Below are 22,469 nucleotides of genomic sequence, written 5' to 3'. Positions count from 1 at the left end.
AAATGCTCTTGTGGAGAACTCGGTGGGACTGTTTGGGGAGCCCCCCACTGCTCTAAGTGGAGCACCCCACCCTTGTGGGATGGTGTCACAGAGACCTTCTAGCTGGAGGGTCTGAGAAGACCCTTCCCCACTCATGAACATGGGAACCTGGTGGGGAGGGAGAAGCTGCTGCCATGGCAACAAGCTCAGAGGGGGGAAATCACCATGGCAACAGATTGTCCCAAGAAGGAAGGACTAGATGTTGTCAAGGCAACGGGTGCTTAGGAGACTGGCCCTGACATCCAGCCAGCTCAGCACACTAGCTGAACGCGAGGGAGGGATGATTGGCAAAGTGTGGGGCCCAATGGCTTTGGGGCAGGAAGGGCTCTGCTGAGTGGCTGCTAAGAGGGCAAGGAGGGAGAGGGATGCCAGCAGGCTCTCCCTGCTCAGCCATGAGATGGGACCCCTCATGGGCAGTGGGCAGCGACCCCAGGACAGCTGCTGCCTCAGGTCTGGGGCCTCAGCCATCCAGACAAGAGAGCTGCCATCTTGGACAAGTCCAAGGGCCATGAGCCCAGCAGACGGCTTCACGGGACACCTCCTGGAGCTCGCAAGCCCTGCTCTTTGCCCCCCCCCACTGCAGTGTCTGATGGATGCCTCTGAACGGGGGGGGGGGGGGCTTCAGTTTAGCCACCCTGGCTCACAGCAGGGGGGGACCCTCTGGCAGCATGAGGGCTGATGTCCTTGTTGGAGAAGGTCTGGGGGGCCGCATTCCAGTGGTGGGCAGGGTGAAGGCAAAGGGAGCAGGATCAACAATGCTACCATATTTTTCCTGAAAGCCAGAGGAGACACATGTAGAAAGGGGGAGGGGGGACTGAGAAGCCACCAAAGGAATAGTGATCGGGGAGGGGGGGTGGCCACCTGGGGAATGCCGGAGGGCCCATTTGGGACCACAGGAGAGCACTGAGACCTAGGCCTGAGGTCCCCACAGCCATGAATACATTTGTTATCCATGAATTTGCCACTGTCTGAAATTCACCCCAGCCTGAGGGTGGCTGGCCGATCCTTTGCCTCTCCTGCCTCATATAGTCCCTGGCCAGCCCAGGTGTGCAGGAAGGAAGGCAAGAAGGGAGGCCTGTCCCTGGGAACAGGGCCCCCAGGGTGCCTGCCCTGGAAGAGGGGCAGTGTGTTGGGGGGGGGGGCAAGAGAAGGCTTCCTAAGAGAAGGGTACATGGGAGGAAAAGGAAGCTGTGAGGTGGAGGGGGGCAGGGGGCAGAGGAGTGTTACAGGGCTTGGACTGATGAGAGAAATGTGACTCCCTCCTGGGGCGCAGTTGCAAGAGCCCCGCTCCAAGGCTGGTGTGCCAAAGGGAGTGGCCACATCTTGTCCCCATCAACTGTCCCCCCCCCCACTTCAACACTCCCATCCCCTGCCCGTCCCAGCAACCTTGTGGCACGGCAAGCTGTGTGCAGGGCCCGCTCTCGTATTTTTGGGCTGTGGTGGGACAGATTTACAGCAAGGTTCAACAGCCTCTCCTACAGATGGCCACGCTCAAGATTAAAATGTGGGGGGGGGAGCTGCCCCCTACCCTCCTTAAATGTGTCTGATTTCCCAGTTAACCCTCTTGCTAACCCAAAGTGCATCCACAATCAACCTCACAAGCACCTTCCGATGGCCTGCACGTGAAGGGTGGGGCTGAGCACACGTCTGACCACAATCAGGAGAGTTCAGGGCTGACTCCAGAGGGTCTGAACGGATGTGGCTTCCAGCCAGCCCTTTGCTTTGGGATCTGCAGCATGGGACCCCCTTGCGCCAGCACCACCAGCTACTTATGGCAGGCGTCAGCAGAACAAAGGCCTCGCAGCATCCGCAGACCTCTGAAACGGGCCCCAAGGGGCCCCTCCTCTCCCAGCTCCTTCAGAGGAGGTTCCTCACTGGAACCTCCAGGGCTCTCGGCTGTGGTGCTCCCAGACCTGCTAGCAGGAGAAGCTCCTGCATGGCCCATGCAGGAGCAACCCCAGCAGACAGAGGCATGCCTTGGCAGCCCAGGCACTCTGCAACTGAGGTGTGGCGGTGCTCCTGACGCTGCTGGCCATCTCCCACCTCCCTCCACCCGGCTCTGACCTCCTCCCCCTCCGTGCCTGAAGGTCCTTGGCTCCTCCCAGTCCTGCTCCCCCCCGCACCCCGTGCCCCTGGCTTCTTCCTCTATACCTCCTTGGCTCTGGGTGTACAATGGGCAGAGAGGGGAATGTGCTCTCCCTTCCAGCCTCAGAAGCGGGGAAAGAAACGTGAGCACTTCTGTCCCCTGGATTGGGGGCAGGGAGCTTTGGCTTGAGGGGCCTGCTCTCCTACTGCAGGCCAAAAGCATGAGCTCCATGGCATCCCCGTGACTGGCGAGCCCTCTGCCCAGCTCTCCACCAGCTGCCTTGCTCAAATTGGCAGTCACTCCCGTGGTGCTCGGAGCAACACAGCCGCCCCCCTCCTGCACAGTGCCTGCACAGCCGACGCCTCCCGCTCACAGCTGTGCCATAGAGGCAGGAGCGGTGCTTTTGTAGCTGGGTTGGCCCTGCAGGCCTGTTGCGCTCCCTGTTCCGTTGGGGACCCGACAAGGCGAGGTGCCACCCAGCGCTCTCCCTTGGGCCCAAGCCAATGCCATGTCCACGCCATGCAGCTGGCATGTGGCTCAGTGCCCAGCAGAGGGCAGGTGTGACTCAGAGCCTTCCCACGCTGAAGACACCTCCAGGAAACCTCTTCTACAGGTGGGCACAGGCAGAGCAGTTGGCAAACGAAGGACACACCTGGGGGCTGTGTCCTGGGCTGGGGTGGGAGGAGTCTCCCCCTTGGAACCAAAGAGCAGGCAGGGAGGGAGGGAGGGAGCTCAGGGTGGCAGCCAGGCAGCTGGCCAGGCAACGTGCTGCAAGCCAGAAACAAACTCTGCCGAGCAGGTTTGCTTGGAGCCTTCAGGGGATCAAGTCCTCCAGCTGCTTTAGTGACAGGGGCCACATGTGGAGCCTCTCCAGAGATGCTTCTTGCATTTGCCTGAAGTGGCCCCAATCTAACAGAGGCAGGCCCTGTCCTGGCTCCCCTCCCTCCAACACCACACGTGGCCTGTGGCTCACACAGAGCACGCCAGGGTCCACCAGGGTTCCTGGGGATGAGCCACATGGATGCAGACACAGGTGGCCAGGCGCAAAGCGCCCCCCCCCCCAAGCCTGGACTTGAGCAGCAGCCATGTGCAGAGGCCACAGGTTTGCTGGACAAGCTGAAGCCCCTGGAGCAGCTCCCAAAGACTGGGCTGAGCCCTCCCGAGGAGCTGTTGGTGCCCCAGCGCCTCCCCTTTGGCATCAGTGGCCTAACTGGTTCTACCCCATAGGAATATGGGGAGCTGCCTTAGGCTGTGTCAGACCCTGGGCCCATCCAGCCCACTCAACTGTCGACACTGACTGGCAGCAGCAGCTCTCCAGGGTTCCAGGCAGGATTCTTTCCTAGCCCTGTCTGGCAGTGCTGCCAGGGATGGAACTGGGGCCTTCTGCACGCAAGCAGGGGCTCCTCCACTGAGCTGCGGCCCCTCCTGGCTGTGACTTCCACAGGTGAATGGCACACCTCAGGAGGAGGAAGACAGCATCTCCCTGGGATCACCACCGCTGCAGGCGTACCTGGGCTGGGTCCCTACAAGGAGGAGCGCGGAATCATCCTGCAAGGAACTGCGGATGCCATTTGGCGATCCAAGCGGGCGGGGTGTCTCCCGCCGCCACCCCTGGCTAGGGAGGCCCTTCACTGCCCTGGAGATGGGGTCCACCTCCCTGGAAAACTCCCTGGACACGCTGGCCCCCGCCAGCTGCCCCTGGCCCGGCTCAGCACGCTCGCGGGCGGCGCTCCTCCCCTGCGGACGCCCGAGCGGGCCAGCCGCCCTTCGCGGCCCGCGCGCGCCAAGCCACTCACCACGGTGAAGTTGCGGGCGCTGCAGCCGGCCCCGCGGAAGGTGCACTGCCACAGCATCTCCGCCATGTCGTGGCCCGTGCGGTTGTAGAAGTCGGCCATGTCGAAGGGCCGGGCCTTGAAGCCGCGGAAGCGGGCCTTCTCGCGCAGGGCGGCCAGCGCCTCCGGGTCGGCCGGCGGGGCGCCGCGGACCTCCTGGCGGGAGTCGAGCAGGGCCAGCAGGGCCCCCACGTGGTAGAGGTCGTTGCGGGTGATCCTGGAGAAGCGGAACTCGTTGAGGTTGCAGATGGTGACGGCCGGGAAGGTCAGGCTGGGCGCCGTCACCTCGTCCAGCTTGGTGACGTGCGGGTAGGTGAAGAAGTAGGCCACGCGCTCCGCGCACACCAGGGCCAGCAGCCCCAGCGCGCCCAGGAAGGAGAGGGCCCAGAGCAGGCGGCGCAGGGACAGCGCGCCGTAGGCGAAGATGTGGCTCATGCCGTGCAGCGAGGAGGCGCTGGCGAAGGCCTGCAGGCGGGACGGGCGCTCCGCTCCCGCGCCGCCCCCCGGCGCCGCCGTCATGGCTGGGCCGCGCGCGCGGCGAGCCCCGGCGCCTCTGCGGAGGGCGTCCGGCCCCCTCCTCCAGGCCGGGCGGGCGGGCGGGCGGCGCTCTCGCCCCCGGCCCTCAGTCCGCACGGGCGCGGCCCCCCGCCTGGCTGTCTCGCGGGGGGCTCTTCTGCCAGCAGCCCATGCCTCCGCTGCCGGGAGAGCGGGCCCGCCCGCCCGCAAGCAGCGCGGCAAAGCAGCGTGCCCCGATCACACGCCGTCGGACGGCAGATGGCCCTGGCGGGGTCGTCCCGGGGGGGTGGCTGCGGACGGCACCAGGGCTGCCGGAGAGTCCCGCCTCCCCTGGGAAAAAGCCCTGCAGAGGCGCGGGAGACCGAGCAGCAGGGCGCAGGGGATGCCGCCGCGGTCTCCGCTGTCTGGCTCCGGCTTCACTCGCTCATCCGCTCGCTGGCTGCTGCCGCCGCTGCCGCCTGCTTAGCAGTCTGCGCTCTCCCGCTGCCGAACATGCTCGGGGAGGCGGCTGGCTGGCTGGCTGGCTGGCTGGCTGGCTGGCTCCCACATGCTCCCGCCACGCGCGGCGCCCCCTCCCCTCCCCCGAGGGTCCCGTGGGCGGCCTCGGCCAGCCCCCAGCCCACGCACACTGAGCTGTGCCGGCTGGGGCCAAGCCCCGCGGCGCAGGCAAGCGAGCGTGAGGCCGCAGAGGAAGCCCCGCTGCCGGAGCAGACCAGGGCGCCATCTCGCACGGCCTTCTGCTCGCGCGGCGGCCAACCAGCAGCCCACGAGGGCGACAGCCCCCCCCCCCCCCGCGCGCTCCCCGGCCGCCGGTGTGGAGGCATCCTGCTTCTGACGGGACTCCGGGGCCCATCCGCCGGGGCCAGAGGAGCGCCGGGCAGGCGGGCCCGGGAGAGCTGATCCGCGTCCGAGCGAGAGGCGGCGCGAGCCTGGGCGAAGGGCACAGCCGGAGGCGCGGGGCCGGGCGGAGGCCTCGCTCGGCGGCCTGTCCCCGCGCCGGCCCCCCGGCACGGCACGGGCCCCGCGCCTCTCTCTCCCCGGTCGACCTCCCCGTGCCTGTCCCGACAGCTGGCAGCCCAGCGTCCCGCTCGCCACACGCGCGTGCGGTGCGCGTCCCAAGAAACGAGGCCCGCGGAAGCTGCCCTGGGACGGAGGCGCCTGCGAGAGCGGGAGGGAGGAGGCCACCCCATCCCGGCATCAAGCACATGCCAGCGCCGAAGTCGGCGAACGGCCCCCGCCCGCCCGCCAAGAGCGGCCAGCCGGCTTCCGTGGCAGGGAAAGCCAACGGAGACCAGTCTGAGCGGCAGCGCTGGCATTCAGGCAGGCAAGCAGCCGCCCCATCGGCCCCTCTCGTGCAGAGCCCCGCGCGCAGGGGGCAACAGCTGTTTTGCTGCACGCGCAGTCCAGGGCACCCGGAGGGCTGGTGCTGGGGGCGCAGCTGGCAGAGCGCTGGCCCTCCTGCCTGGCAGCAGCAGCAGCGGCGGGACTCGGCCTTCGGCTTGGGCCTCCCCCAGAGCACCGAGGGGGCAAAGCGGCAGAGCAACGCCCGGAGGATGCGCAGAGGCCTCGGCCAGGCACGGGAGGGGGGTACCGCCTCGAGCAGCGGCGGCAAGCTGGAACGCCCCCGCCACAGCTCTGCAGCGGGGGAGCACGCGTCGCGAGAAGCTGGACAGGATAAGTTAATTTTCACTCAAGCCCAGCGTGTTTCGGCCATGATGCTTTCAGGGGGCTTCTACAGGGGCAACTTTAAAATGGCCTTCTGAGAACTCTGAAAGGTCTGTCTCTTCACCCCAGGGAGCCTCGGCCTCTTGAGACGTGTCCTCCCCCTGTGGAGACGCCCGAGAGAGGGGAGGGGGCTGTTGCCATCCCCAGGAGGAGAGGAGGCACCGAGGGGTTGGGGAGAGAACAGGGACAGCCCCTTCCAGTCCTTGGCCTAGCAATACCGCTGGAAGGCCCATGGCCCTTGCAACCATTCAGATACATCAGCACCACAGTATTGCCCACCCTGGACATGGGGGTGTTGCAGGGAGGGTCACAGTTGCGGCCCGACTCTTCCTCCACCACATGTATCCTCCAATTCTATGTTTCCCGTAGAACATGGAGGCTTGAGAGAGCGCAGCAGGTGTGGGCGCCCCCTCCCTGAGACATTTCAGGCCCCAACCTCTTTGGGGCCACGCCTTGTTGCCAGCTCCTGACAGAGGACTCCCACAGCATTCGGAGACCACCCGCCCCCAGGGAAGCATCCAGCCCTCATCTCAGGGCACCACAGCTCAATCGCCCCGCCCCAGCAGGCTCCACTCCGTCTTCTGCCTGCGTGCCGCCGCACCTCCTGGGTGGTCTGCGAGCAACAGTGGCTGGTTACCGTGCCATTAACAAATCCTTTCCCAAGCCGCAATCCTCTGCCTCAGCTGCCCTCCCCCCTCCTTTCCCCACAACACTCGGGCAGCTGCTGCTTCCCCATCCCCCACCCTGGGCACCAGAGTTGCCAAACCGAAGCCGCTGCTGGATAGGGGGCCCCACTGGGCAGTGGCAGCACTTGCCATGCTGCTGAGCACACGAGGCCTATGCCAGCAGAGGGACCAGAGCAGCAGCTCCCCAGAGGGAGAGCACAGCAGGAGCCCTCTGGGCAAGTGCCGCTCCTCCAGCCACTGCGGCCCCCATAGCACTCTGGGGCCCAGGAGCCCTCAGCTGAGGCGGCTGCCCACCTCTTCTTCTCAGGAGCAGGACTCTGGAGCCAACCAGCCAGCCACTGACCCCCAGAAGAGGACCCTCGCCTGCATGGAGTTCTCTCAGATGCCAAGAGTGCTTAACAGTGGGATCTTCTCAAACTGGGGAGAGGTAACAAGTGGGGTACCACAAGGCTCGATCCTGGGCCCAGTGCTCAACATTTTTATTAATCACTTGGAGGAGGAGGTTCAGGGAATGCTGATCAAATTTACAGATGACACAAACTTGGGCGGGATAGCTAATACCCAATAACTAATACCCTGGAAGACAGAAACAGAATTCAAAGTGATCTTGATAGGCTGGAGTGCTGGGCAGAAAACAACAGAATGACATTGAATAGGGATAAATGCCAAGTTCTGCACCCAGGGGAAAAAAAAACCCAAATGCACACTTATAAGATAGGGGATACGTGGCTCAACAACACTACAAGCGAGGTTCTTGGAATTGCAGATCACAAGCTGAATATGAGCCAACCATGTGATGTGGCTGCAAAAAAGGCCAATGCCATTTTGGGCTGCATTAATAGAAGCACAGCTTCCAAATCCCAGGAAGTCCTAGTTCCCCTCTACTCAGCACTGGTTAGGCCTCACCTGGAGTACTGTGTCCAGTTCTGGGCACCACACTTGAAGAAGGATGCAGACAAGCTGGAGAGGGTTCAGAGGAGGGCAACAAAGATGATCAGGGGACTGGAAACAAAGCCCTATGAAGAGAGACTGAAAGGACTGGGCATGTTTAGCCTTGAGAAGACAGGGAGACAGGATAGCGCTCTTCAAGTACTTGAAAGGTTGTCACAGAAGAAGAAGGCTGATCTCTTCTCAATCATCCCAGAGTGCAGGACACGGAATCATGGGCTGAAGTGACAGGAAGCCAGATTCCGGCTGAACATCAGGAAAAACTTCCTGACTGTTAGAGCAAGACGACAGTGGAACCAATTACCTGGGGAGGTGGTGGGCTCTCCCACACTGGAGGCATTCAAGACGAGGCTGGACAGCCATCTGTCAGGGATTCTCTGACTTGGATTCCTGCACTGAGCAGGGGCCTTGTAGGCCCCTTCCAACCCTACTATTCTATGATTCTATGCTCTACAACTCTCCTTGTGGGAGAAAACTGAGGCAAAACAGGAGTGGAGTGGTTCTGCCTTCTCTCCGCCACCTGTTAACAATTCATCTTCCCTAAGCAGCAGACCTGCCCCTGCCTTGATCATCTGCTTGCCCCTAACACAGCCTAAGAACCCCTGTTGTTTTCAGCATCCCCACCCGCCTCAGCTCATAGAATCCTAGAATAGTAGAGTTGGAAGGGGCCTACAAGGCCATTGAGTCCAACCCCCTGCTCAATGCAGGAATCCAAGTCAGAGCATCCCTAGCAGATGGCTGTCCAGCCTCGTCTTGAAGGCCTCCAGTGTGGGAGAGCCCACCACCTCCCCAGGTAATTGGTTCCATTGTCGTATTGCTCTTACAGTCAGGACGTTTTTCCTGATGTTCAGCCGGAATCTGGCTTCCTGTCACTTGAGCCCATTCTTCCATGTCCTGCACTCTGGGATGATCAAGAAGAGATCCTGGCCTTCTTCTCTGTGACAACCTTCCAAGGACTTGAAGAGTGCTATCATATCTCCCCTCAGTCTTCTCTTCTCAAGGCTAAACATGCCCAGTTCTTTCAGTCTCTCTTCATAGGGCTTTGTTTCCAGTCCTCTGATCATCTTTGTTGCCCTCCTCTGAACCCTCTCCGGTTTGTCTGCATCCTTCTTCAAGTGTGGTGCCCAGAACTGGACACAGTACTCCAGGTGAGGCCTAACCAGTGCTGAGTAGAGGGGAACTAGTACTTCCTGGGATTTGGAAGCTATGCTTCTATGAATGCAGCCCAAAAGAGCATTTGCCTTTTTTGCAGCCACATCACATTGTTGGCTCATATTCAGCTTGTGATCAACAACAGTTCCAAGATTCTTCTCACTTGTAGTGTTGTTGAGGCACATATCCCCCATCTTCTAAGTGTGCATTTGGTTTCTTTTTCCTAGGTGCAGAACTTGGCATTGATCCCTATTCAATGTCATTCTGTTGTTTTCTGCCCAGTGCTCCAGTCTATCCAGATCACTTTGAATTTTGTTTCTGTCTTCCAAAGTATTAGCTATCCCACCCATCCTGGCCCTTCACCTTCCTGACACCTTCCCCCCAGGTTCAGGCAATTCTGTTGTACTTCTCCTGGATAACACGTCCCTTCTTCTAACTCCCACATGTGGCCCTTTTAGCTGAGCTGTGAATTTTTTTTTTTTCTTTTGATAGCAGAAGCTGCACCCGTGGTGCCGAATTCTCACTCCACTTTGGCCCAGGACCCCCAGAAGTCAGGAACTTGCTCTGCCTCCAAGGGGATTAGCAACAGGCTGTTTAGCATGTTAAAATGTCCCCTGCCACCCCCTACTCCTCCTTTCAAACAGAGTTGGGGTTGGCTGTAATCCATGGCCGTCTTTAGTCTGTGCCCCCTGGCCCCGGCTCCATCTCCCGCTCTCCTAGCAGTCAGTTTCCTTCGGCCATCTCCTCCTCCTGTAGCCACATCAATGTGAGGCTTCGCCTGTCAAAGGAAAGAGGGACCACCTTTGATCAACGGAGGCCCTCAGAGCAGTGGCCCAGCTGTGGGACGGGGGCAGAGTTGGAATGTAACTTTGGGGTTGGCAATGGGAGAGTAAGAGATTTCTTAGGCCTCACTGAATGCTCAACCATTTCTGGCTACCCAGTATATCGCCCGTGGGCAGCCCTGCTGGTGGCCCCCATCTTGCAGGGTGGTGGGTCTGGCCACGGATGCCAAAATAGCCAAATGCCCAACAGGGCAGCATCAACCCAACTCTGCCCAGGGCCAATCTGAGACACCTTGCTGTGGCCCCCCTCCCCTCCTGCAAGCAATCACTGAATGCTGCAGGGGATATGCCTGGTGGCCCCACGTGGCTTCATTGCTCCTTAAGCCAGCTTGTCCAGGGAAGCCATGCAGTCAGCCCGGCGGGGCTGCTCCCACTGGGAGTCTTAGTCGCTTCTGTATGTCTGCAGGAGTCGCAATTCCCCCCTTTAGAAGCATTGGCAAAAGGAGAACCCCCCCCCCCCCGCCGCAGCAGTGACAGCTGACTGGAAGTCTGTTGGGCCGTCACTTCTGTGCCCTCTGCAGCCTCTCACCCTAAGCCAGCGACACGGCCGTGACTGAGTGGGACCCTGCCCTGTGGTCATGGAGCAGACCATGAGGAAGGAAGAGAAATGGGGTCCCCTGGGGAGGGGCTTCCGCTCGAAGGGCCAGGGCCATGTGCTCCAATACAGACACCAGAGCGGGATGCCTTGATGCTGACTGAAGCCCCTCTGGAGAACTGCCCAGGACGAGAGGCAGGATAGGCCGGCAGACCCAGCAACCCTCAGGGGGTTGGAGGTCCTCATCTCAACCCTCTGCTGGCACCGCATGGCCATCCAACAGAGGCAGAGCCATCTGCCAGCCACCCACTTGTCCTGGGGTGCCCTGTTCCCCATCCTCCGCACCCTGGAGCAGCACTCAAGTCTCCCATCACAGGCCTAGAAACAGCTGCCCGGAGCCGGGGGCTTCTCCCGCCCATTTGTCTCCATTGGGGGAGGGGGTGCATCGAGGAGGAAAACTTGACCAAGAAGATCCCAGGGCAACCATGGCTGCAGAGAGAAGGGGAGAGGTCTGGCATGACCCCCCTGCCCCCAGAAACGCCCCAGCCTTGCTGTCCATGGCGGGGATAGGCAGCTCCGGCATCATCAGCTCCAGGTCATCTGAGCAAACCCTTTCTGGACACACAGTCAGAGGCCCTGGAAGAGTCGGTCTCGGCTTTTATTGGAAAGTATTAAGGCACAAACTACAGGCAGATCACAAGTTTTCTACTTCACCCCACAGCCCCACTGTCCCATTCTCAAGCACCCTGCCCACCCCCAAACTGTTGGGGGCCAAACTGTTGCTCAGTGTTTGGTTCTTGCACTGATGCAGCCTCTCCAGGTCTCTGATCCCCAAGGGCTGGGTCTCTCCCTATCCCAGAAACAGAGCCTGCAACTGCACACCTTAAGAACAGAGCTCTCGGAACACCCAGCGTTCAGCTGCCGGTGAATCTTCAAAAAGGTTCTCCCCACTAGGTGGGAGGAGCAAGCCAGAAAAAAGAAGCCCAGATTTTCATGAACATGTAACAAGCCCCAATCACAGCAGATTGCGAGCCTCCCGAAATCCCCTGGGACGTCCATCGTGGCAAGACGAGGACTGCAGAAAAATCGGGCCCAACCAAAGCTGTCTCTAGGGAGCAATCAAAGCAGCCAAGGAGTCAGCCCCAGCAACTGGAGGAGGGGGGCCTGGGAAAGGGCACCCACCACACCCCGGGGTGGGATCCACATCCCAGCCTAGCTGGGTCCCTCTTCATCCGAGACGTCCTCTGTGGCCAGGACACGCAAGTGGCTGGCCCGGATGCTGCCGATGGTGGGGCAGGCAGCCAGGAGGCGGGCCACACCGGCAGCTGTCACTCCCGAGCTGTCCAGGTTGAGCTGGACAAGGGGCACCTGGCTGAGGAAGCAGAGCCCTGGGGAGAGGGAGCCCGCGCAGGTGAGGCCACGCGAGGGGAAGGCGGCCGCGTCAGGCTGAGGGCGGCTGGGCAAGGCAGCCGGCGGGGTTGCCAACTGCTGTGCCCCTGCAGCTCCCCCCCCCACGCCTCAGCCCCCCCTCCTGAGGAGCTCCACTGTGTGCGCAGGCTCCCCAGGCAGGCCTTCCGCCCTAGCCAGCAAGCTCTCCCAGCACTGGTCTGGTGCTCCCACGGCCCTTGCCGAGCGAGAGCGGTCAGCCTCCAGACAGCAGGTGCTGCTCTGCTTCCCGCCATGCCCTTTGGGCCAGCAGGACCGCTGCAGGCAAGCCACGTGCCACCCCCTTGCCAGATGTCGCCTTACCTCTGTCAGTGAGGCGGGTGCGGCTCAGGTTCACCTTGAGCAGCTGCTTGCAACAGGCCACGCCCAGCCTGGCCACCGTGTCCCCGACTGGCGTGCTGGCCAGGCTCAGCACCTGGAAGGGGCGGGCACAGCACCATGGAACTCTCCTTGCCACTGCCTCTAGCCCCGAGCTGGGCTTGCAAATGACTTGCCTCCCTGAGCATGTGGATGCTGCGAAACGGCAATCTGTCCACTCTGGAAGCCATCCCCGCCCTGCCCTGGCACAGTCTGTTCCCACGGCAGAGTGGCCGGGGTGCCCTGGTCCCAGCCCGGAGGGGCCTCTGTGGCCTCGCACGGGCACTCAGCAAACCTGTCTTCCATCCAAGGAGACCCACGGGGCCTGGAGTGAGCTTCACGCAGCAGAGAAAGGCGAGACAGATGCAACACCCGTCAACAGGCACAACCCGAGTAGAATCACACCCAGAAGCAGATCACAACAGCACAGCTCAGCGGTCCAAACAAACACATCAGCCGAGGCTGCCCCCACTGCCCACCAAGGCAAGCCTGGCGCAACCGGGCAGGCGAGGCCTCCCGCCAGATGGGCGTTCCACTGCCATGGTGGAATGTTCAGGCCCCGAACGGAAAAGTCACTGCACATGGCTCGCTAATTCAGATGCCAGCCCTTCAGGCTGCAGTCCTGTACGCAGCTAGAAGCAAGTCCCATTCACCTCAGTGGGGCTTACTTCTGAGTAGGCACGGACAGGATTGCACTGTCAGTATCACCAGGAAACAGCAGCCTCACATGCAGGGAACTGAGGCCAAGCGAGCCCAGCAGAAAGGGCCAGCAAGCCTACCGGGCCCTGGCCGCTGCCTCAGGCATGCCAGAGGGGTCAAGGGATCCTCCATTCTCTTAAGCCAGCAGGCAAAGGACGAACAAGGGCACAGGGAGACAGACGCCGCAGAGGAGAGGGCGGGTTTCGCTGCTGCACTGCTGCCAAGGCTTCTTTAGCGCATCGCCCAGCCCGACAGCACTGGCGCCGCTGAAGCAAAGCACAGCCACCTCCTCGGCCCCCCCACGGTCTAGGAGCCACTCCCTCCCCATCCAGCAGAGCTTCCCTGGGGCCCAGCTGGGGCTGCCATACCTGCAAATGCGGCAGGCGGGTGATGCAGCATGCCACCCCTGCGCTGGAGACGTTGAGGCGGTCCAAGCACAGCTCCTCCAGAAGCTGCAGGCCCTGAACGTGCTGCAAGCCCCTGTCTGTGACCAGCGTGTTACGGAGGGACAGGTGGCGCAGCCTGCAAGAGGGGCGGGCGGGGGGGGGCGCAACCAGACACGGAAGGATTGGCAAGTCAACAGATGCTCGGAAAATCAAGACGCAAACCACGCTTGGGCAGAGACGACCTGTGGGGGGCCCACTGGCTCCCCACATGTATTCCGAGGCTTTCTCTCTGCGGGTCCCTCAGCCCTTCGGGGGTCTCCCGCTGTCTCTCCCCACCCCTCACTCCCTCAGGGGTCTCCTCTCCATCTGCAAGTCACAGGTGGCTCTGGGGCTGTGCCAGGCACAGCCCGGGAATTGATGTTCACCGGAGGCGGAGAGGAGAAGAAACCGGAGGAAAAACCCAGACCTCAGAGCTGCCCCAGGGACTTCTTGGGGCAGAACTGGGGAAGGGAGGGGCGGCTGCAGCTGCTCTGGAGTGTGGTGCTTCCTGAAGTCTGTATCCTCTTGGCGGCCTCTCCCAGCTCTGCTGCGAGCGACCAGGAGGACAGGCCTGAAAGAGGCATCTGGTGGAACAGCACCTCCCCCCTCTCCAGCATTTTGTCTTCCAGCCCAGCTGTCCAACCCAACCGGGTGGTGGGATCCAGCGGCCTTTACACCTCCCACCATCCACCACCACCACCACCACCGTACCATCACTCCGGGGCACTGGGGAAGATCCAGACCGCCACTGCCAGCCAGAGCGGGAGTGCTGCTGCTGTTGCACGCCGCCACCCCGCGCCAGCCCTCCGGGTCCCACCAGGGGCCTCCTGGAGAGCCTCTTGCCCAGGGCCCCTCGAGCCCAGGGCCAGCCCCACCAGCAGCAGTTCCGGAGCGGGGAGGGCGGGGGCCTGGAGGGCAGAGCTGGGGGCAGACCACCTGGGGCGGGGGCGCCTTACCGGCACAGCTGAGGCAGGTGCCGCAACCCCTGATCCGTGATGCGGCTGTAGTCCGCCAAGTCGAGCTCCACGAGGCCCGTCAGGCGGCACACAGCAGCCAGGCCGACATCGGTGACCGTGTGCCGGCTCGGCAAGGACAGCTGTGCCAGGGCCAGACCTGCAAAGCCACCAGTGGTCGGAACGGCCCGACCCCTCAGCCAACGCCCACCTCTCCTGACAGGCACACTGGAGGGCTGCCGCAGGTGGGAGGGCTGATGCAGGCTGCCAGGCCCCAGGCCCCGCCCCAATGGGGATGGCCCCGCCTCTCCCCTCCCCACCAATCGTTCCTTGGTGCCCCCTCCTCAGCAGCTGAGGTGCCCCCAAGGGATGAGCTCCTGGCAGGAAGAGCTTTGCGCTGAGAGGGGCTGGTGCTTTTGCCCTGCCCCTTTTGCCTTTGCTCCACCCACTGCTGGGGCGCCCCCAACCCCGTCTCCAGAAGAGGACTTGTCCCCAGGCCGGAAGGGTCCCTCCCCCGTCACTCTTTCCAGGCAAGCCCAGCACAGCTGCCCGCTCCCTCCCAGCCTGCAGCAAGCAGGGCCGCCATCAGCAGCTGGCGCCGTGGGGATGTGGCTCCCTGGCTATGGCCCCTAAAGAGGCCAGTGGCCATCAGAGGGAAAGAGAGGTGGAGCCGAAACGGGACAGTGACTCTGGGCGTCTGGGTGCAGGGGCCACTGGTGGCTCCCGGAGCACAGCACTGCTGGCACGTGGTGCTCGGCTAGAGGCAATGGCTACTCACCCCGGGAAAGCACCCAAGTGGCTGCTCACAAGCCTCTGTCGAAGGCCAAGCTTTTGTCAGAACTCCCTTAGGCTGGGTTTGGTAGCCAACCATTGTTTCTAGTAGCCAGCAAAGCCAGTGTGCCCATTTTGCAACCGTTGCTCATCGAAGGAGCTTCTCAAGGAGCAAGTACTGGGTGGGGAGCTGGTGTGCGCATGCAACACCCCCCCCCCCCGACTCATGACTCTGCCTAAAGCCCCCTCAAATGCAGCTCTGCAAGATGCATTGCTTCCCTTGCAGCGGAGTGTCCTGGCAGCTCTCTGTGTTGGAACAGTCTCCACTGGTGAGGCTGTTGCTGAGCCTGGCTTAGGAGTTCCACATGACTTGTCACCGACCAGAATCGCACCGGGAGGGCCTGACCAGAGATGAAGGGATCCTTTCCAAAATGGCCACGGGAAGCCCCAGCGCTGCCCCTACCTGAGACCAGTTCCAGAGCCCGGTTCCCATCCACCGACTGGACTCCTGAAAGTGTCAGGATGGACAGGGAGGGGTGGGCCGAGAGGGCCATGAGGGAAGCCTCGCTCACGCCAGTGCCGTCGAGGTGCAGCATCTGCAGAGCCTCCAGGTGCCGCAGTGCTGAAACGTCCGTGACCTGGGAGCAGATTGAGCCAGCACCATCGGGAAAGGCCCCCACATCCCCACCCCATGGCCCCAGCCAGCCCCACCCCCACCCAGGCAGAGGGGAGCCCACTCACGCCGGTCTGCTTCAGGCTGAGCACCAAGAGGTGTGGGGCGCACTGGGGCAGGAGGCGAAGGGTGTCCTCCGTGACGCCTGTCTGGTTGAGGCTCAAGTGGGTGAGGCTGGGTGGTGCCAAGAGCAAGAACTCTGCCAGGCCCCGGTCCGAGACGCGCGTCTGATCCAGTGCCAGGTGTGACAGCTGCGGCAGCCCTGTGAAGGGAGCGGTGCAGGGAGGTGGGTCGGTGGGTCAACGAAAGGAGGCGGGGGAGGGGGCCTGAAGCTAAGCCCCCCCTTGTGCTCTGCATGAACTAACCTGGTATGCATCAGCTGCCCTCCCTGCCCCAGCCTACACCACTGCACTTGTGGAATGTACCCCCCGCCCCCAAGCACGCCTTGGTTGAGGAGCCAAAATCCATCCAGCAACCACTCTGGCCCCTCCAGTGTCACGCACTGTACCTGGATAAGCACAATGCAGCCATGGCTCTGTGGGTTCGAATCTGCACCTCTCCCCAAAACAAGGGCAGGGGAGGGAAAACTGCACTCGCCTCTTTCCGTTGGCTTTGGCACCAACACCCGAAGACGAGGGCCCTGTGAGCATCACCCAGCTGGGAGCCACAGAAGGGCAGCAGCGCCCCGCCAGTGCCAGCCCAACGAGGAAGAGCCCTCCACCTGGCCGCGCTCCACTCACCCCAGTGGTGGCACACGGGAAATGCCGGCTCCCCGTGGCTGTGTATTCCTGCGAGGTCCCCTGGAGCCACGCGCCAGGCTGGGGAGCAGGCAAGTGCGGGCAGCCCCCCACGCGGTGAGAAGCCTCTTTCCTCCACAGCAGGCTGCGGGCCAGACCCCTCCATCTCCTCGGGTGGGGCCTGGGGCAGGGGGCCTGGGGCAGGCCTCTCAGAGCCCCGGGGCTGAGGCACAGGTGCCACGATGCAGAGGGTAGCACTGGGGGTCAAGGCCAGAGCCTGCAGGGTGTGCGGCAGGTCGGCTAGGCCAAAGGGCCGCCTGGGGAAGCCCTGCAGGAAGACAAAGGACGGCGGCAGCTCCGGGTGCAGAGACAGGAGGCGCTTCTGGACACTCTCCAGGGAGCAGTCAGCTGGGAAGGGTTCACGCACGGGCTCCCCTGCGGGGAGGCGGATCTGGGGAGAGGACGGAGGCAGCCGTGGGGTGTGGGGATGCCGCCCACCGTGCTGTTTGCCAACGTCGGCAGGGATATCGGGGGACAGAGGGAAAGCAGAGCCCAGGGAGGCCTGCTTTGGATTTCCCCTCCCAAGAACTCCCTCAGGAGTGGCATACACAGCTCACAGGTGGGAAGCTGAGGCTGAGAAGGCACAGGCCTCGCTCAAGGCCACACAAATTCATTGGAGAGGACATGTGATCAGAGACCTGAGTTTTAAGTCCAACTTTCTCACTGGACTGGAGGGACTTGTGCACCTCAGTTCGGATCCCGTTGGGGCCATGAAACTTCTCGGACAAGACACCCCCTACCCCAGCCTCAGCTTCCCCTTCTGTAAAATGGCTTATTTCACAGAGCTGTTTTCAGAATGAACTAACGACGGAGCATACAGCACAGGTGAGCAAATACAGAAATGACAAATCTTAATATGGAAGCCAGCGGTTTGAGAGGGGATTTTGAAGTCAGCATCTGAAACCCCGCCCTTCCCACCATGACTCTCAGGCTCCTTGCCTCCTAAGCCCACCTTCTCCCTAGCCCCATGGCAACACAGAACCCTTCTTATCCTTAGGTGCCCATCCAAAAGGACCTCTCACTTCCCTCAAAACACCCACGTCAGCATTCCGTTACTGACTCTTCTCCCAACCAGAGAACATTCCGCAACCTCAGAACCGCGCAGCCAAAGGCAATGGGGGAAACGGAGAGAGTCTCCCACTTTGCTCCCTCTTCCCAGAACCCAACCCCTAGAACTCTCTGTTCACACCCTCTCTGCAGTCAACCAGCTGTGCGTCACTTCTGCCCTAGAGCAGGGAAGCATTTCTAGCTTTGAGCCTCTTGGCTCCAGATGTGTGTTGGCTCCTGTGCAGCCCCGCTTGGGAGCAAAGGCCCAGGGTTGCTCCATCTCACTGTCAGCATGCAGTGTCCATTGCTGGAGGGCTGCGCTCTGCTCTCCCAGGGGGGCGCCTGGACAGGCAAGGCCTGAGCTAGCTGGGCCTTCACCTGGATACACCGTCGGTCGTCTGCAATTCTCTGCAGCGCCAGCTCACGTTCCTGGGAGAAAGCAAGAGAAGGGCCGTTGGGCAGAGGGCAGGAGGCACAGCCCCGCGCAGGTGCCGCCTGCGAGGACCCCCAGTTCACGTGGGGCCTCCATGGCTGGGCACAGGGAAACCCCCCCTGGAGACCCGCTGGCCCTGCCGTGGGCAGGCGCCTTTGCGCAGCCAGAGCCTCGCTCACCTTGCGCTTGTGCTGCCTGTCAGCTTTGAGCTGCTCGGCCCGCTGCTCCCACTGCTGCTCCGCAAAAGCGTGGTGCTCCGCTCTCCTGAGGGAGTCCTGCGGAGCCATGCCCACCGAGTCCAGCCTGGAATGACAGCCAAGGGCAGATGCCCCTGTGACCACACCGGGCAGCCCATCCCCGGACTAGAGGGGGGTGAAGCGGGAGCAGCAAGGCTGTCCAGAGACCACCCCGGCCCAGCTACTGGCCCAGTGCCTGGTCTGGGAGGGGGGGTAAGGAGGAAAGGAGCAGGCTATTCACCTGGTGATGCGTGGCCCAGACTGGGAGCAGCTGGCCCCGGCAACACCTCCCGCGGCTGCCTGGGTGGACTGAAGGCATCCATCGCTCTTTGGTGCAGCGCTCTGGAAGGGCTGCTGTGCTGCTGGCCCACCCTCTCCTGCAGTAACCTAGGAAGAGAGAAGCGAAGCAGCCAAGCAGTCGGAGACAGAGGTCAGCACTGGATGTTCCCGTGGCGCATGGAGGGCGCCCAGCTGAGTGCCCCCGTGGCTCCAGCTCAAGGAGCGCAGGGCTGGGAAAGACCTGTGCTTGGGCGGGACTGGTGGCTGTGGGCGCAATCAGTCCCTTGGGCAGTGCTAGCTGGGGAGGACGGATACCCCCTCCTGACAGGCTACTCCGGAGGCTGCCTCGCCATTCCTGTGTGCCAAGTCCACTCGGTCACGCCTCCACCTTTCCTAGGGCAGCCTTCCCCAACCTGGCACCCGCCAGATGCGTGGGGCTGCAGCCGGCTGGCTGGGAATGATGAGAGATGCAGTTGAAGGGGTCTGGAGGGCACCAGGTTGGGGAGGATTGTTCTGTGGCGGTATGCAGACGCAATGGGCTGCTTTGCAAGATCAGCTCAGCCCACAGTGGCTTATTCCAGCTGGTGGCCATTTTGAATATTTAACCCCTGTCGGGGGGGGGGGGATGCCGTGGCTTGTTGTGTCTTCTGGGCCCAGGCAGCAGAGGCTGTTCCAGGGCTGAACAACCCTCAAATAACCCAACGGCCCATGGCAGGCTGCGGTGATTGTGCGAAGCCGGGCAATAAGCAGCCCTGCTTGCAGAACAACCAGGGGCAGGGGGCACCCTCGCTCTGCGAGCGCGCGGGTCTGAGCGCAAGATGCCTCGGCCCCGCAGAGCGCCGCATCGCATGCGGGGACAGCCTGTGCCTCTCGGAAGCGGCCCCCGGGGTCAGGAGCCGGGTGCTGCAGCCCAGGGCGGTGCCCGGCTTCCGTCCAGCGCCGCAGCGAGGAAAGGGGGCCACCGAGGCTTCGGGGACGGCGAGAGCGGCCGGCACGGCTGCGAGGGGCGGCCTGGGCCTGGGCGGGGCCGGGCGGGGCACTCACCAGTTGGCCGCCTGTGGGGCGCTGAGGCAGCCGGCGCGGAGGGCGCCGCGCACCCGCCGCTCGGTGAAGCCCATCTCGCGGAGGGCCCGGAGCAGTCGCCCAGGGTCTGCGGGCGGCAGCGGGAGGTCAGGGGCCGCGGGCGGGCGGCGGCGCTGAGCCCGGCGACTCGCCGGCCTGCGAGGGCGGCGCGCGGGGGCCGAGGAGGCTCCGGGGGGCCTGGGCCGCCGCGGGCGGGGCGGGGCGCGCTGCCCGGGGCGCCGCCTCCGCGCGCGCCCGAAGGGCTGCCGCGCGCCTTCCGCCGCGCCCCCGCAGCCGCTGCCGCGGGCCCCGGACGGGGAGGGCCGCCCCTCGGGCGCAGGCGGAAGCGGCCGCGGCGGAGGCGCCGCCGATTGGCTGCGCCGGGCGCCTGGCTCCGCCTCGCGCTGCGGGGGACGGCGCCGCTCGCCCGCCCCCCCGTTCGCGGCCGGCGGGGCGCCCGCCCCCGTGCCGGGTGGGCGGCCGGGTCAGGCGCGGGCGGGGGGCCGTCCGGCCCAACCCGGCGAAGGAGAGCGGCCCGCGGCCCGTCCTGAGGCAGCGCGTTCCGCAGGAGAACAGTGGCCTGCCCCCGCCTCGCCCGCGGCGGCCCAGAGCCCCACGCGGCTGGTCCCGAGGGGCTGGGGGGGCCGCGCCAATTGGGCCCTGCCATCCTTCCTTGTAACTCTCACAGGGCTTTGCACACGTGTGGGATGTCCGTGTCGCACATCACACTTCTGTCCTATGGGAGGGTGGAAACCCCTCCCCCAGTTCAATGGGCTTGCAAATTCCCTCCCCAAACTCCAGGAGCAGCAAAAGAAGGACTGAACGGCTTGTGGGCGGCTTGGGGTGTCAAGATGGTGAGGTAAACGCACCACAAGGCTGCACCATTTGACTCCATGTTAATTGATGCAGAATACTCCCTGTTTGGGTTCTGAAATCCCTAGCAGGGTGAAAACTCCCTCCAGGGCCATTGCAGGAGCGGTGGGGGGAGAAGCGTTCCAGGTTCTTATCTCTGCCTCTGAGGAAGTTCCAAAGGTGCAGATGCAGGTGATGCAATCTTGATGATGTGGTCCAAAGTGCAAAGGAGTGCTTTGGTTCCTCAAGGTAGCCTTGAGGTCGGACTGTGCGTTGGAGAGGCCACTGTGGACTGGAGCAGCTGGGTTGAGAAGCTGCAGGAAGTTGGACTGGCCCTTCATTTGAGCCGGAATTCAGTCCCAGAAGTCTGGGAAACACAAATAAAAGGCGCGTATCTGAATGTATGCAGTGTGCCTTTCTTCATTACTTAGTTTCTGCAATATTGCCAATATCTGAGACCAAGATTGACAGTAACTGTGAGGGAGGCTTGGGCCCCAGCCCCTCTTGTGCTAGACATTGGCCCTCATGCATTTACTGGGTTAAACAAAGATTCCAAGCAAGTGCTGTCACCTTGTGATCCTCCCGGCGCTGCTCCTAGACCTGTGCCAGGTCCCTCTGACATGTGGTTGGTAACCTCTAGGCCAGCCTTTCCCAACTGATTGTCTGGACTACCGTTCCCATCACTGGGGAAGATGGGAGCGGTAGTTGAATGCATCTGGAGCTCGCCTGGCTTGGAAAGGCTGCTGCTCTGTGTCCCAGTGAGGCGTGCCTGTGGTGCTGTGGCAGCTGCCTGTCCGCACTGCAGACGTCCACCAGCTTAACTGAAGCCCATGAAACAATTGGGCATTTTGCGTGTAGCGCTCTATTGAATGTTCAAAGTGTGTCATGTGTATGAGGGCCTGTTCATGCAGCAACAGCTGTCCCTGCAGATGTTTTGGATTACAGCTCCCATCATCCCTGGCCACTGGCCATAGTGGCTGAGACTGATGGGCACTGTAGTTCTCTTGAGGAGGTCTACCTGAGTAGAGCCACAGAGTTGAGCGTCTTCTGGCTAGTACCACTTGAGGCTGCCCAGTTAAGGGCTTGCCTGTGTGAGCGTGCTCTCCGGGGTGGGGTGTCTTTTTTTTGCAAAGAGCTCCTATCTACACCTCGAAGCAGGACAGTCCAAGAAACTGCGTGGCTACTGGATTTTGCTAGATGTATACATGGATACTCAACATTAAAAAAACTAAGATCATGTCATCTGGCCCTATCACCTCCTGGCATATAGAAGGGGAAGAAATGGAAGCAGTGACAGATTTTACTTTCTTGGGCTCCAAGATCACCGCAGACGGTGACTGTAGCCATGAAATTAAAAGACGCTTGCTCCTTGGGAGGAAAGCTATGGCCAACCTAGACAGCATAGTAAGAAGCAGAGACATCACCTTGCCGACAAAGGTCCGTCTAATCAAAGCTATGGTTTTCCCAGTAGTAATGTATGGCTGTGAGAGCTGGACTATAAGGAAGGCTGAGCGCCGAAGAATTGATGCTTTCGAACTGTGGTGCTGGAGAAGACTCTTACGAGTCCCCTGGACTGCAAGGAGGTCAAATCAGTCCATCCTAGAGGAAATCAACCCTGAGTGCTCATTGGAAGGACAGATAATGAAGCTGAAGCTCCAATATTTTGGCCACCTAATGCGAAGGGAAAACTCCCTGGAAAAGACCCTGATGCTGGGAAAGACTGAAGGCAAAAGGAGAAGGGGACGGCAGAGGATGAGATGGCTAGATAGCATCACGGATGCAATGAATATGAACTTGAGCACGCTCCGGGAGAGAGCGCAGGACAGGAAGGCCTGGCGTGCTATGGTCCATGGGGTCACGAAGAGTCGGACACGACTGAACGACTGAACAACAACAACAACATACATGGATCCTTGCGATCTAAGCTGGGGTGGGCAAAAGATAGCTCTCTAGATGTTTGGGACTTCATCTCCCAGAAGCCCCTATTGACATGGCCAATGGCCAAGAATGCTGGGAGATGAAGTGCGAAACGTCTGGAGGTGTACTTTCTGCCCTCCTCTGATCTAATCGACAACCCT

The 22,469-nt window shown here is 62.0% G+C and overlaps 2 protein-coding genes across 4 annotated transcripts in view; both read right to left on the bottom strand.

Annotated features, from left to right (window-relative positions):
- The window catches only part of ASIC3 (acid sensing ion channel subunit 3), a 32,611-nt gene extending 28,083 nt beyond the window's left edge, over nt 1-4,528 (bottom strand). The window contains exon 1 of one of the 3 annotated variants that reach the window (XM_084859699.1): nt 3,922-4,528. In XM_084859699.1, coding sequence (XP_084715825.1) covers nt 3,922-4,476 — 555 coding nt within the window. In that variant the 5' untranslated portion in view covers nt 4,477-4,528. The remainder of the gene's footprint in view (nt 1-3,921) is intronic. The other 2 variants (XM_084859697.1, XM_084859695.1) reach the window with 2 other exon arrangements.
- Nucleotides 4,529-11,001: 6,473 nt separating this feature from the next.
- LOC146345406 (uncharacterized) lies at nt 11,002-20,206 on the bottom strand. The gene is made up of 12 exons (XM_084856072.1): nt 19,692-20,206; nt 19,522-19,648; nt 18,440-18,585; nt 18,142-18,265; nt 17,815-17,958; nt 16,426-16,873; nt 15,754-15,947; nt 15,476-15,650; nt 14,245-14,401; nt 13,232-13,385; nt 12,111-12,222; nt 11,002-11,749 (listed from the first exon to the last, which is right to left on the bottom strand). Exons 1-12 carry the CDS (start codon nt 20,204-20,206, stop codon nt 11,574-11,576), a joined length of 2,472 nt encoding a protein of 823 aa, XP_084712198.1. The 3' UTR covers nt 11,002-11,573.
- Nucleotides 20,207-22,469: the final 2,263 nt, after the last annotated feature.

The sequence above is a fragment of the Heloderma suspectum genome, chromosome 5 (assembly GCF_057233095.1).
Source record: "Heloderma suspectum isolate Gila_16-S chromosome 5, 16-S_ref, whole genome shotgun sequence".
NCBI classification, from domain to species: Eukaryota; Metazoa; Chordata; class Lepidosauria; order Squamata; family Helodermatidae; genus Heloderma; species Heloderma suspectum.
Note: the sequence above shows the minus strand (reverse complement) of the source record. Positions and strands in the feature narration are given on the sequence as shown.